General features: G+C 43.1%; 1 protein-coding gene across 1 annotated transcript; it reads left to right on the top strand.

The window, feature by feature from the left end:
• The first annotated feature begins 403 nt into the window (after nt 1-403).
• LOC113080140 (uncharacterized) lies at nt 404-15,442 on the top strand. Its single transcript, XM_026252362.1, has 38 exons — nt 404-430; nt 524-747; nt 905-999; nt 1,093-1,205; nt 1,769-1,945; nt 2,030-2,061; nt 2,145-2,242; nt 2,383-2,405; nt 2,977-2,998; nt 3,155-3,182; nt 3,428-3,512; nt 3,595-3,741; nt 3,877-4,085; nt 4,352-4,455; nt 4,561-4,673; nt 4,762-4,917; nt 5,392-5,600; nt 5,693-5,778; nt 5,858-5,985; nt 6,277-6,402; nt 6,613-6,806; nt 8,213-8,301; nt 8,397-8,530; nt 8,646-8,764; nt 9,613-9,730; nt 9,847-10,062; nt 10,463-10,633; nt 10,708-10,857; nt 11,052-11,101; nt 11,200-11,329; nt 11,466-11,548; nt 11,643-11,772; nt 12,737-12,927; nt 13,012-13,102; nt 13,330-13,462; nt 14,883-15,070; nt 15,151-15,306; nt 15,434-15,442. The coding sequence occupies exons 1-38, from the start codon at nt 404-406 to the stop codon at nt 15,440-15,442; spliced, it is 4,554 nt and encodes a 1,517-aa protein (XP_026108147.1).
• Nucleotides 15,443-15,468: the final 26 nt, after the last annotated feature.

The raw sequence follows: 15,468 nt of genomic DNA, 5'->3' as shown, positions 1-15,468 counted from the left end.
TGACTTTAAAAATGTTAGGCTCAAGAGCCCAACTAAACCAAACACTGACCACTATAATGGTGACATAGAAATAGTGATTTTCATCTTTGTTGATTCTTCCATGTTAACATCAGGTCTCGTCAATAATGGTCAATCATCTCTCAATTAATCACTTAATTATCTCATTAACTTTAACTCAGATTCCAGTGTTAATTTAACACTCCTATTTTAACACTTTCACACTCTTTTTTTGCTGTGTAGTATATTAATGACACTAGAAAATCTGAGATTTAGAATCACTATAACAAGTCAAGTCAAGTCATCATTATTTATATGGTGCTTTTTAAAATGCAAGATTGTGTCAAAGCAGCTTTACAGTATTAAACAAGAAAAATAATAACAGAAAATGCTTCATCAATGCTTCATGAACACAGGACCTGAGAGACTCAAAGTGACTGCAAACATCACAGAATTCATTCTGGATCATGAATGTTAGCACAGACTGGGAGTAGTGGTGTTGTATAACGGTGTTTCTGTCCTTGAGCCGGTGCTGATGATCTTCTGTGTGCAGTCGGTGTGGTGGAGCAGCAGCTCTGCCTCTGTGGCTCTGGACGTCCTGCGGGAGCTACGTCTGGACCGACTGACGGATGAGAGCGCTGTAGTGCTGTGGCTCGATGAACACCTGCGAGCGTTCCTGCCCAGTGCGTCTGGGACGTTCCTGCAGTGTCTGCGCAGCCAGAACCTCAGCTGCCAGAGCTTCCAGACAGTGTAAACAGCCCAGATCCTCCTCACTTACTCTTTAAACATTTACAACCAGTCAAACACACTGAGTGAGCAGTGTGTGAATATGGATCTCAGTATCAGTTTAGATTTGGAGTCTGAGTGTTGACATATTGGTGTGTGTGTGTGTGTGTGTGTGATGAAGGGTTGGGGCGTTCGATGCAGGATTTTCCCATATGAATGACGTTCAGCGCCAAACAGTCGTGTCACACTTCATCGTCCCGTTCCTCTCGAGAGCAGGTACTGATCAGACGCTCCTCTGTGTGTCATTCATCTGTCTGGGTCAGATCAGCTCATCAATAACACTGTACTGCTGTGTGTGTGTGTGTTCAGGTGCGGCGTGTGTCTCCATCAACAGCTCTCAGTGGCTCATCAGTAACTTCGGCCAGTTCTCTGCCCTTGTTCCTCTGAATCAGCTGATCTCACTCAACCCACAGTTCAACCCGGTACAGTCATTGAATCACGTTTACACCACGAACAGTCACTGCATTCATCAGGATTTACTCTAAAACACTGGTTCCCAATCCTGGTCCTGGAGAACCCCCAACACTGCACGCTTTTGGTGTCTCTCTCATCTGACGCACACACTTGAGGTCTTGGAGTCTCCACTCATCAGGTGTGTTTGATTATGGAGACATCTCAAATGTGCAGTGTCGGGGTTCTCCGGGACCAGGATTGGGAACCACTGCTGTAAAACATGGTCGTTTTACCTGAGACACAAACTGAGAAAGATACTGAGGTGTTTTGATACATTGATGTGGGCATGTCTCTCAGATTTTATATTAATAAGAGAAATGTATGTATAGATGAATTGCTCACAATAAGATCTATTATGTGTAATTAGAAAATGAGGTGATTTTTCCTTGCATGCTGACTTTAGCAGGAGAAGATTCTCTTAGAACAGGATACAGTTTCTTCCACAGTTTTACTGGAAAACAAGCTTCCGATTGTTTTTGAAATGTGTAAGAGTTTTAACTGGATATTTCCTCCTTGTCTTGTCTGTTTCCAGATGAGCAGCCTGCTCTATCTGTCTCCAGAGCAGCTGGTAGGGCTGATGTTTGACGACGTTCCTGGTCTTCCAGAGAAAAGTGTGGTCATCAATGCCGTGTTCGATCACCTGACGGCGTCTCCACAGAGAGAGAGGATCGTCTCCATGCTTCCCATCATGGTGGAGTCATCAAAGACAGTAAGAGAGTTTCTCAGGGCACTTCTGCATCAGTTTCTCATGGCTGTCGCACTGTTAACACCTGGATGTGTTTCTCTCTGACAGAGGAACGTCTCCTGCGCATCATATCAGATCATGTGAGTGTCGTCATATACTGAATGTGCTTCATGTGCTGAACCTCACAGTCTCGTGCTCACACATCTGTCTGTCTGTCTGCTAGCTTCCACCGTCTGGATCATCTGATGGTCAGCGTGCCGGTGGATCTGGAGTCTGTGATTCTGAGGAGTAGATCAGCTCTTCTTCAGAACGTGCCGCAGGGTGAGACCAGAGCACTTTCACTATCATGAGACGTTTGATTTTAGTCACAAGTTCATCTGAATTCAGTTCCCTGCTGTTTTAGTATGTATCAGACATCACACACACACACACACACTCATGAGTGTGTCTCTCTGTCTCAGGTTGTGTGAGCTCCAGCAGACAGGTGAGTGTTGAAGATGCTCTGGGGAATAAGACGAGTGCTTAACTCTACTGATAGTGCACTTGTAGTGTACTTCAAATCTTCAACAACGAAAGAAACAGTACTCAAAGAGAGACACTTTCATGTTTTTTGACACACTTGAGTATGCTTTTAAACGTTTAATTTGTAAACAAACTTTAAGTACATTTATAAGTGCATTTCCAAACTGGTTTAATAATATATTGTTATGCTTTAAAGAAGTGCACTAATTTTGATGTGCTGACTAACATGTTAAGTATTCGATTGTAATTGTTGTGTGATTTTAATCAAACTAGTTCCAAATTCATAATTACAAATATATTTAAATAGTTGATATACAATAGAAATGACATTAAAGTGTATTGAGTTGACCTAATGCATTCAATAGAATTGTAAACTGTAATCCTGCAGGTAAGTGTCTGAAAATATTATATTCTCTTTGCACTTGAATATATTATTTTAATTGTATGATTTGCATAATCAGAACTCTTTTTAAAAGTATGCTGATGATTTAAGCTCATGTGATGCTCACGTGTGTCTCTTCTGTGTCCTTCAGTGTGGTGCCACACCAGTGAACGGTTAGTGATCGTCTCTGATTGATTAGTTTGGTTCTGTCTGTCTGTAGCTATGTGAGCTGACTCTCTCTCTCTCTCTCTCTCGTCTGTCTCTCTCTCTCTCTCTCTCTCTCTCTCTCTCTCTCTCTCTCTCTCTCTCTCGCTCTCTCTCTCTCTCAGAAACAACAGTGTGTGGGAGCACCAACAGGTATGTCAAACAACTTCAAGGAGCCTTCAGATTATTTTAAATCTCAAACAGACATACTTTCAATTGATTATTTAAAGAAACAAACTGATTAATTGATTATCAAAATAATAACTCGCTTCAGCACTAAATTTGACTGGCCATCTGTGGAGTATTTGTGCTGTGATTGGATGCTTCTGTTTCTATTTCTGTCATAATCATATATATATGTGTGTGTGTGTGTGCGTGCGTGCGTGCGTGTGTTCCAGCTCTGTTGTGTCGGCGTATCTCGGCTCGTCTCATGATGGCAGTCGTCTCTGTGAATTCAGCATCACACAGTACGCTTGTGCACAGGTACATGAACCACACCATACACAGACGCGTGAATACACACTCTGTCTCTGTAAGCATGTGTTTACTGTGTGTGTGTGTTCAGCTGACAGCTCTGAGCTCACAGGACCTGGCGACGGTGTTGTCATGCGGTCTCAACAGGAATGAGAGCGTGTCCGAGGAGACGTGGAAGCTCTTCGTGCAGAAGGTCAACCCTGTGCTGGGTCCAGCGCTCGACCTGCTCACACACACGGTACACACACACACACACACACTTGGAGACATCAACATCAATAATTCAACAGAAATTGACAACATATTAACTTATAATCTATTAAAACCAAAGTCAAACAAGTAAGTAACAATGAACTGTGTGTGTCTCTGTCAGAGGCTGAATAAGTCCCGCCCTGCAGTCTCATTCTTGAATGTGATTGGAGAAGTCACTCTGAGCTCCTTCAGCTCCACCAATCTGAGAGATGATTTGTTCGTCCAGCGCTGGTTTGACTCCAGGCTCCGCCCATTTTTACCCTACGCCTCTGAGACGTTCCTGTCCTGTCTGTCCACCAGAGACTTCAGCTGCGACACATACAGGAGCGTGTGAGTTACACACACACACACACACACACACACTCTCTCTCTCTCTCTCTCTCTCTCACATGCACACACTCACTCACTCACTCATTCATTCTCTTACAATTACTCACACACACACACACACATATACTCTCTCACACACACACACATTAACTCACTCACTAACCTACACACACTCTCTCTCTCACACACAGTCACACGCACACACACACACACACACACACACCGTCATATGTTGATGAAACTCATATGTTTGGTCTCTCTCACAGTGTCAGGAGCTTCAGTCAGAGTTTTGACGTCATGTTCACTGATACACAAGCTAACTTCTACGTTGACTTCATCAAAGTCTTCCTCTCTCAGAACAGCACTGCAGGTTGAACACACACACAGATAAAAACACACACACACACACACACACACACACACACACACACACAGGGATCTGTAGATCAGTTGTGACGTGTTGCTCTGTGTTTAGGGTGTGTGAACGTCTCTCAGAGCAGCTCTGATTGGCTGATCAGCAGCTTCGGACGTTTTTCTGTTTTCACCACTGTCACTGACCTGCAGACACTCAACCCCAGCTTCAATGTGGTATGAACACACACATGCACACACACACACACACACACACACACAGCGTGTACAGATGCATGTGTTGACCTGTTCTCTGTGTGTGTAGTTGGACACTCTGAGTCTGTTGAGCCTGAGGCAGTTAGTGGAGGTGTCCATCTCTCCTGGATTCCTGTCCAGCGCTGCTGCGGTCGATAATCTGCTGCTCTACGTGCCGGACGCTCAGATCACTGCGTTCTTCTCATCCCTCTCTGCTACGCTACAGGTGACACACACACAAACACATTCTATTCATCAGCATGGAAACTCTTCTCTCTGATTGCATGCAATAGTTCTGAATAGACATTTGTATTGTATGAATGTGGAATAACTTTTTTTTTTAAATAAATGTATTTTTTTTATTATTTTTTTTAAATATGTAAAATAAGATCTACCTTTTTATCCAATCAAAAGATTATTCACAGAGACACCTGGTCGATTAATCAATTATCAAAATAATCATTAATTTGTGGTGCATAAATGGGATGTTTTTTCACCAATAAATCAAAGTAAAATCTGTAATGTTACCCAATAGATTGAAACAATCATTTCATTGTGTCCAGTTAATCATTTAAAAAAGAATCATATATATATATATATATATATATATACTCTGTTTTCTGAATTGCCGTCTTAGATGTGTCTGTTTTCGTATTGGCCATTTGTGGAGTTCTGATTGGCTGTTGTCTGTGTCTGTCAGACGCAGGGCGTGGTTCTCCCGTCCCCCGTGCAGGAGGCGTTTCTGCAGCAGGTGTTGGCCAGGGCCAATCTGACCACCTTACAAGATGCTGATCTGCAGATCTGGATCCTGAACATACTGCCATCCTTCACAGCCAACATCACCGTCCAACACGTGACATCCTACTTCAACATCGTCCAGCAGAGACCCTGTCCCATCAGCCAGCAGGCGTAAGTCTCTCTCTCTCTCTCTCACACACACACACACACACAGACACACAAACACAACCAGTCTGCATGCTCACTGATGTTTGCTCTTCCAGGGTGCAGCTGTTGAACTCGTCCAGCTCCACCTTCCAGCCGGAGACACAGGATCAGATCTACAAGCTGATCCTCGGCTCTCTAACAGGTGTCCATCCATCCATCCATCCATCCATTCATGTATTCATCCCTCCATCCACTCACCCATCATCCCTCTGTCTCCACAGGCCCCACCCCACTGCGCTGCTATGGTAACCAGAGCTACTACGCTTTCCTGACCTCCTCCTTCATGAGTTTCCAGTTCCCCGATCTGACCACCTTCCTGTCGCTGATGCCGCCGGGCCGTGTACCAGAGGTCAGAGACGTCAGACCGCCTCCATCTGCCAATTACTGATGCAATATAGAGTCTGTGAACGAGTCAGTAGTTGAAGATTAGTCATTTATTGAAATCAGTGGATCTCAATCAGGGATCTGGAAGATGATTAAAGAGGAGCCTCTGAGTGCTATTGTGGGCAATGGGAGTCAACAGGTTGAGAACAGTTGCTTTGGAGAAGAACATTTTAAACGTGCACCAGATCACAAAGTGCACTCCTTTAACTCTTCGTATTGTAAGTTCTGCTTGTTTGAAGAGTGTGTTTTCTCACAGCTGATGGAGTCAGTGTCTCCAGCGGAGGTCAGCAGTCTTCTCAACCGGCCGAATGCTGTGGACGATGTGACCCAAATCTGCCAGCTTTTCAGAAATTACCCAAAGACACCCCAGTACTTACAGACGGTAAGAACATCTTTCACTCATATTACAAACTAATGGAAAGACCATCTAGATATAAATCTGATAATATCTGGTTCTGACAATCGTATATTAGCCTCTTCACTTAGTTCTGTACATACTGTACTGTGAAGTGGCCAAAGCAGCACAGATCCATCGTCCTAACTGTGACGTGTGAGTCCTAAACGAAGAAGCCCCTCTCTGTGTGTCCCGCAGGAGCCGCTGTTGCCCATGGGTTTGGCCCGGCAGGTGTTGTCCTGCGTCTGGCCTCAGGTTCTGAAGCTGGACGTCCAGTCTGAGGTCAATCAGTGGTTTGATCATCGACTGGTTCAATACCTGCCTCTCCTCACCTCACAGTTCATCGCTCCAGACGTCATGCTAAACACCTCCTGTCTCTCCTTCAAGAAGTTGTGAGTAGCTTGTTTTCAACATTACATTGTGAATCAAAAGATACAGGCCTAAAGTACAGTCAAATTTTAGAAATGCTGGAGATATTTTGCACATAAAAAGCCAATTGTGTATTCTCAGTAAAGTGGTAATGCATGATGCACAGCTCACACAGAAGTCCCTTTCAAACCAAGCAGCTTTCAGTACACAGCAAAATCCCCAGTGTTAATTTAACACTCTGAGTGTGGACACATATAAACACTGAAGCAGTGTTAAAAGTAACACTGAAGCAGAGTTGAAGTTAATGAGATAATTAAGAAGTTAATTGAGTTATGATTGAGCATTATTGAACACCTGATGTTAACAAGCAGAATCACCAACTGAGAAAATCACAATTTGTGTGTCACCATTATAGTGTTCAGTGTTTGCTTTAGTTGGGATCTTGGCTTGTAACTTTTTAATTTTGAAATTTGTGTCAAGCCAAGAGCAAAAGGTGGTGATGATGATTATGTTTTAATGTAATTGTTGCTTGACCTTAATTACTGAGCTCATTTACAGTCTCTTCTCTTCTTTTGATCATTATTGATTATAATAGCTTTGATTCCACAATGAAAGAGTCTGCATTTTCTATACATTTTGTAGGCATTTCTTGTGATTCTGTGATTCAGATTTTGTATTTTATTTTATTAAAGAGTCTTTATTTTAAGCACACACAGATAACAAGAATCAGTGTATGAATCTCAACAATGGTGACAAACAGCATTCCATGACAATTAGTTCCAACCACAATCAATGGCACACATGATTGGCTTAGCTGTGGTCTGTCTGCATGTTATAATTCAGTCACCACAGCCACACAAAATCTAAAGTGAATAACTGAAGGTTCAAGATCCCAACTAAAGCAAACACTGACCACTATAATGGTGACACACAAATTGTGATTTTCTCGTTTGTGATTCTGCTTGTTAACATCAGGTGTCTTCAATAATGCTCAATCATAACTCAATTAACTTCTTAATTATCTCATTAACCTCAACTCTGCTTCAGTGTTTTACTTTTAACGCTGTTTCAGTGTTTATATGAGTCCACACTCAGAGTGTTAAATTAACACTGGGGATTTTGCTGTGTAGGTCATTTTGAGTGACCAACATCAAACCCCCAGATTTTTAATCGAATGAATGGATTTCACAGAGCTTTGGTTAGTGTGACTGTACCTTTACTTCTATGTGTTTCAGTAGTGTAAATACTTTGTTCTTCAAACTGCAGAAACAAACTCCAATTGAATTTAGTTTTGGCCTGATTTTTCTTCGTCAGCTTGTTCTTAAATTTTGCTAGACTCATATTGGCCCTCAACATGAGCTGCTCAGTGTAATCAATTTTCCTCAAAAGACATCTAACGATGATGGATTCTGTGTGTTTCTCTGTTCAGCGTTTCAGTGATGGCTCAATACAACTACACTTCAGCTGAGTTTTCTCAGAGTGACATCTACAACACCATCCAGATCTACCTCAACACCTGTGAGTCCCTCTGATCGACTGTGTGAGTGATTCTGATGTACACTGATAATGAGGGTTTGTCTGACAGTGAGCCGCGTTTGTCTTTGTGTTCTCAGCTTTAGATTCAACTCCTAAATGCTATAACACTTCCAACCCGGATCTCAACTCCACCACCTGGTTTGCAGACTACATCTCTGTCTTCTTGAGCTTCGTCACACTGGATGACCTCCTCCAGTTTGGCTCCATTCAGGTGTGTCTACCCAAGCCTTGAAGAACTCTGGAAGATCTATTTTCTGTTTTTTGTATCCGTTCATCTTCTACTCACCCTTGTGTCGTCGTGTTTAAACTCATAAAATCTTTTTCAGCCGTTCCTCGTGAACCTGGAGAACCTGCAGCTCTTTGGTGAGACCAGCGTTCCTGATGAAGTCTTGGAATACTATGTGTCTCTGCTGTTCGAGATGAATCCGTCCTTCAGTGCCTACTAGTGAGAGACACCAACAACACTCTCAATCACGTTACTAAACTACACTCTTAAAAATAAAGGTTCCAACTGGAGGATTTGTCGTTTAGAACAACCATCTGGGTTTCCTAAATAACCTTTCAGTGAACAATTAGTGTGAAGTGCAGTCCCACAGGCAACACTCTTCTGTTATGCGAAACTTTTGTTCAATGGAAAGATTCCATTGGATGTTAAAGGTCCTTCATGGGACCAGAGACGTCAATATAGAACCTTTATTTTTTAGGAGTGTACATGAGTCATTTACTGAGCCATTCTCTGAACAGTTACGCTTTATTTAGATAGTCCACTTTGCCGTATTTTTCGGACTATAAGTCACACCTAAGTATAAGTCGCATCAGTCCAAAAATACGTCATGTTAATTTCTCTGGGTTCATGTCAAATTATTTTTGATAAATAAGTTGCACCTGACTATAAGTCGCAGGACCAGCCAAACTATGACAAAAAGTGTGACTTATAGTCCGGAGAATACGGTAGACATTCTACTAACTATAAGTAACAATGTAACTACATGTCTACTAACTCTCAGAGTAGACTGTTAGATTAGGTCTAGGGTTAGTAGAATAAGTTCATAGTGTGTTGTATGTTGTGGTCCCATCAAAATAAAGTGTCAGCAGATATTAAGCAGACTAATACTTTAATGACTGCTAGTTGACATGTAGTTACAAAGTTACTAACTGTTAGTAGCGTGTCTAAAGTAGACAATCAAAATAAAGAGTAACTGTTTTAGCCACTTGTCTGTTGGACCATATAAACTATAGATCATTTTAGACCCACAAACCAACCCAGGCTGGGTCATGTTTGTGTGTTCACAGTCTTCCTCTGAAGTTCCTCTGCTTGGCTCCTGCGAGCTCCTTCCTTCAGCTGAGTCTGGAGCAGATGAAGAACATCTCATCCAGTGTCCATCAGAACTGCATCGACATCCTTCCTGAAGTACATACAGGAGTGACTGAGTGTTTATGTCAGCTGAAATCAGCTCTGAGCTAAACCCGTGTGTGTGTGTGTGTGTGTGTGCGTGCGTGTGTGTGTGTGTGTGTGTGTGTGTGCAGGTGTCTGCGGCTCTGGCCAGTAACGCGCCGGTTCTGACGCTGGATACCATCACGGCTCTGGGTCAGTCGTCCACAGGTTTGAGCACGGCTCAGATCAGCGGCACTGGAGGGAATGTGCTGCTCAATGCACTCTCCGTGCTCAGACTAGTTCAGGGCTGGAACCTCGATCAGGCCATGATGATCATCCAAACCCTGCTGTCGTCTGGAGTTTACCAGGTACACACCACCAATACCTCCCAAAGCCCAACGATCACAACATGTGCCTCTCAGGAACACATAGTAGAGGTGCTTCATTCCTGAGTGAATCAGTGTTGAACAAATAGTTTGAATCAAAGATTCGCTGAATCATAAAGCCTTTTTTCCCTGAAATGTATTAGTGTTGTTGAAAGGGTTGTTGAATCAGTGATTTATTCATAAAGACTGTCGTGTTGTTGAACAAAATAGTTGAATCAAGGATTCATTTCAATATAATGACAGTTTCTCATTTAATTCTTGAAAGCATCAATATTGTTGAACAGACCAGTGATTAATTGACTCATTTATATCGTTTGATTCACTTATTCATCTGTTGTTATATAATGCTAGATGTACTAACACACATGTGTGTCTGTGGCAGATAAACAGTGCAGCCAGCCTGCAGAACTTGGGTTCACTGATCATCGGTGTTCAATCATCAATCTTTAACCTAATCTCAGGAAATATCTTCATTGAGGCAATGAAATCTGAACTGTTCGTGACCAACATCTTCAGCGCACCTGTGATCGTCCAGCAGACCATCGTCAACCAGGTGACCCTCGCTCAGATTCACACATCTCTGGTTCGGCTCAGCTCGTCTCCTGACGTCTCTCTGTCTCTCTTTAGATCATCACGGTCAACAGCTCGTCTGACGCCGTCATCACAAACGTTCCTGACCTCCTGGCCACAGAAATCCCACGTGTTTTCCTGCAGGATGTGTCACAGTCCTCCGCGGCAGCACAGACGGTCAACCAGAAGAAATGGAAACAGGAGCAGGTGCGTCAGGCGTCTGCCTCCTGATGCAGTGAAAACATGATTTCTGTTAGAAAGATAAGAGAAAAATGCTCTACTATCACTGTATTTGATCTATATATCTATCTACTTGATTAATGGCTTGTATGTTGAGATCAATGAAGTGCATATGGTAAATAATAATAATAATGACACGATTGAATTTCTGCTCCTCTCAGGCCGTTTTGATCTTTGAAAACGTCGCTGCGCAGTTCAGCAACCCGGATGAGTGAGTGACAAGCTCTTATTAGTGAGATTAGATAGTGGTGTGTTAGTTTTGACCATGTTAACATGCGTGCGTGTGTGTGTGTGTGTGTGTGTGTGTAGCGTGTCTTTCCAGGTGCTGCAGGGCTTCACCTGTTCACGAATCCAGAGCTTCAGCTCTAGTAAAGTCATGAATCTGATCCGCGGCTGCAGACGGCGAGTCAATCAGACGCTCGTCCTGCAGGAGTCACAGGTGAACGAGCACACAATCATTCACAGGCTTTTCATGTTTTACAAACCGTTGCCATTCAGATCCAGATGAAAAAAACCTTTAAACTATCAGATGTGCAGGAGAATCATTCAGGTGTGTGTGTGTGTGTGTGTTTCAGCTGACCTGCATGTATCACTACATTAAGAGCGCTGATCTCACTGCTTTCTCCCAGTATCCCACTGAAGTGCTCATCTATTACAAGTACGTCAGAAAGCACAGACACTCAGATCCTCAGTCAAACTCAATCACACTGAGTTCATGAAGATCATCATGTGTGTGTTTGTCTGTGTTTCAGCTACTCGATGGTCGACAGATCTCTTTGCCGCTCGTATTTCTCATCTCTGGGCACAGCCAACTTCTCTGTTCTGTCCAGCACACTGTCCTCAAAGAAGCAGACGCTGTTCAACAATGCCAGGGACTGTCTGGTAATGAACACACCGCTTTACTGACAAGATGTGCATTCATCATCGGTGATATATATTGTGCACCCCTAAGCATAACAGTGAAGGCTGACACAATGTTTCTAGAGGATTTCTCCCAAGGGTAACATGTAAAGTGTGTGTGTGTTTCTGCACCTGGATGGGTTACATGTAGAGTACCAGTACCAAGTATGGGTTACTTTTACTAGTAGTGAGCCTTGAGGTACTCCATACTGCACTTGTGATCTATCTGATACATCTTCACTGCTACGAACTGAGGGATGTCAGAATTTGTACCATGCCAGTACACTTCCTCTACTGCCAACAAATGTTCTAGTATATTCAAAAGAATGCTGTGGTCGATAGTGTCGAACGCTGTGCTACAATCCAAAAGCACCATGGGTATCGCTAGGCCCCCCTTAAAATGACTCCTCAGCCCCCTAAAATTTTGTGATTAATTCCATGAACCGTACACAAATCATCACACCACAGGTTTTCTCCAGTGAAAATGAGGCACATATAAATGCATATACTTTATAAAACAATGTTGCCATTTTCATTTAAATCTATCTATCTATCTATCTATCTATCTATCTATCTATTTATGTATCTATCTATCTATCTATCTATCTATATAAAATACCCTTGTGGGCTGAGCCCCCCTACAATGATAATCCTGGAATGGTCCCTATATAGCACTAATAGAGCGATACAACCACGATCAGGTGATAAGAGCAGGACATTTATAACTAATATCAGATCAGTTCTATGATACGCTCTAAATCCTGACTGGGAATATTCACATATATTTTGAACATAGTTGTGAAGAGACTGCCTTTTCTGTTGTTTCTTTTCTTTTGAGTGTATTTCAGATTTCTAATTAGATAAAAAGGTTCTCAGGACTAATGGAGTGGTCGTCTGGTCATGTTTGACAGATGCTGAAGTGTATATCTCATCTGCTGTGTTCCAGGGGATCTCAGGTTTCAGGATCAGTCGGGATCAGCTGGATGTTTTGGGGAACATGTGCTGTTTTCTGAGCAGCGAGTACATCCAGAGCTCAGACCCGTATGTGCTGGAGAAACTCAAGCAGTGTGTGGATCTATCAGCTGAGCAGATCTCAGCACTGGAGAGCGTCCTGCTGGGAGGAAACACCAGCTACGGGTACACACTCACACACACACACACACACACACTGATCTACTGTGTGTTATACGAGCTCAGACTGACACCAGACCTTCCTCTCAGACCCTCAGACAGCTGGAACAGAACCACGCTGGAGAACCTGGACCTCCTGCCTCTGTACCTCACCACCAACATCTGGAGCAAATTCACACCGGTGCGACCGCAGGAACTGTGTGTGTGTGTGTGTGTGTGTTTCACTCATAACTCTGTGTGTGTGTGTGTGTGTGTGTGTGTTTCACTCATAACTCTGTGTGTGTGTGTGTGTGTGTGTGTGTGTGTGTGTGTGTGTGTGTGTGTGTGTGTGTGTATGTGTGTGTGTGTGTGTGTGTGTGTTTCACTCATAACTCTGTGTGTGTGTGTGTGTGTGTGTATGTGTGTCAGGTGATCAAGCAGAGGTTTCTGAAGACCTTCATTCGTGACCTGAGGAAGAATGATAAAGCTTCAGAGATGAAGATCCTCAACATGATGAATGAGGTCAACAAAATCTCACGAGTCAAAATGAAGAGATCTGCAGGTGAGAATCACTGCAGAAACACCACAGAACCGCTAATACAGCGATGTTTGGGCTCGGGGAGATGTTTTAATGCTTTTGAAAGAGCTCACTAAGGCTGCATTTAACCAGGCCCGTCGCAACAAGGCAGGCAAACCAAGCAATTGCTTGGGGCCCCGAGCTGACCTGGGGCCCCAAGACAACGACTGGTTAAGAATAAAATGCAACGACACTGTGTGAGCACCCCTTTGATCGTCAATGCAGTAACGTCTAATGACACTGTTATTGGGATCCCCCTCAAGGGGGTCCCTCTCAGTTGTCGCTGACAGCAGCAGGCCAACCAAGTCAAGTGATCTCTGCTTTTTTTTCCGAACGGAAGGAATATGGTTACTGTAATATGTTTTTTTTTAACGGGATAAGGAAAACGCAGATCAGAAATCGCAGACTGCAAGGAGTCAGCAGTGTTTTGATTTGAGGGCTCTGGCAAACGTAAAGAGAACGTCGTGGCGTGTTTCGATTGAAAGAATCGCGGAATCCAGTCATAAAAACGGAATTTACAGTTTAACGCAGAATGACACGTAATTTGCCAAATTTTGAATGAATGAATTAAAAATAGGTCATTGCGCTTACATCAAACCACCATACGGACTAATATCTGTAAATATTAAGCAGGAACAGTCTGTTTAAATATGAATCCTGCATGTTCTGCGTGTCTCTGTTAATGAAAGGAGCAGAAGACGCACTGAAGCGCGCGTGACGCTCGCGGTGATTTCAGTCTCGCGTCTGATGTCTCACTAAATAAGGATGTGAACACATGAACAACATCTACAGAACTGCTCTTAACAAAAACTTTAGTTTGCTTAATTTTCAATAATTAAAAGATAAATTAATGTTTGGTGTTTAATGTGCATCTCAGAAAATGCTTTATTTAAAAACCCACCTGAATGGGGGGTGTTGTCGGGGGGGCCTCTATGTCCATTTTGCTTGGGGCCCCCAAATTCCTTCAAACGGCCCTGCATTTAACTAATCGAAACAGTGAAATATTGTTTCTTTATCAATATCTGTCAAATGTAAATGAATGAATTTTCAGCATCATTACTCCAGTCTTCAGTATTGTATCATGATAAATCTATTCCTGAATCGATTTTTTTCAGAAAGCATGTGATTCTCTCTTGCATCGATTCTGAGCTTAGTTGTAAACAGCAGATGGCAGTGTGTGTTTTGTTTCCAGTTCCTTACACACACAAACACCACTTGAACCTAAAATAATCACTCATAAAGTTCAAATAGGTTGAAGTGGATTACAAGAGAGTTCACTGTGAGCTGTGTTTCTATTAATATTGCATCATAAAACCAGAAAAGTTAAGGTGCGAGTACATTTAGATTACTCGGTTGAAGGTAAACGTGTTCTTCTTCTTGTGTGTGTTTCTCTGGTCTTCTGTAGAGACATCATGCACCGTGGGTCAGATCCTGCAGGCTCAGGTGTACAGCGACATGTTTCCGTTTGCATACGACGTGACTCAGTTTAACGCCTGCTTGAGCGTCCAAACACTGAAGGACAACCTGGAGGCTGTGACCGACAGAGTTTACGACAGGAGCTACCAGAGGATCATCCTGGACAAACTCAACCAGGTAAAACACCCACCTGAACACTGCTGTGCCTGCTGTCAATCACAGTGTTACTATAGAGACGTGTGTGTCCCGCCCCTCAGGTGTATCCGGGAGGAATGTCTGACGAGGTGCTGCAGGTTCTAGGCTCCGCCTCCCGCGCGGCCACACCTGATGATGTCAGAAAGTGGAACGTGACGAAGATCGACACCCTCTCGTCTCTGATGAACCAACGCAACGGAGACTGGGACACGGAGATGGTACTGTGTGTGTGTGTGTGTTTGTGTGTGTGTGTGTGTGTGTGTGTGTAGTACTCCTAATGTTATTCACATGTATGCACTAGCCGCTAGTATACGAATAAAAATTGAAGTATTCTCTGGCCTTAAGAAGAGCTGAGCACCATGGAGTGTGTTGTTCTGTCA

Source organism: Carassius auratus, unplaced genomic scaffold (assembly GCF_003368295.1).
Source record: "Carassius auratus strain Wakin unplaced genomic scaffold, ASM336829v1 scaf_tig00030276, whole genome shotgun sequence".
NCBI lineage: Eukaryota > Metazoa > Chordata > Actinopteri > Cypriniformes > Cyprinidae > Carassius > Carassius auratus.
Note: the sequence above shows the minus strand (reverse complement) of the source record. Positions and strands in the feature narration are given on the sequence as shown.

Bases quoted from the DNA above. Each gene is read 5' to 3' on its own strand.
- LOC113080140 (XM_026252362.1), top strand. From the start codon at position 404: ATGAACACAGGACCTGAGAGACTCAAA. The intron at 4,456-4,560 runs GTTGAACACACA...CTCTGTGTTTAG, and splicing joins CTCTCAGAACAGCACTGCAG to GGTGTGTGAACGTCTCTCAG. The intron at 13,103-13,329 runs GTGCGACCGCAG...TATGTGTGTCAG, and splicing joins TCTGGAGCAAATTCACACCG to GTGATCAAGCAGAGGTTTCT.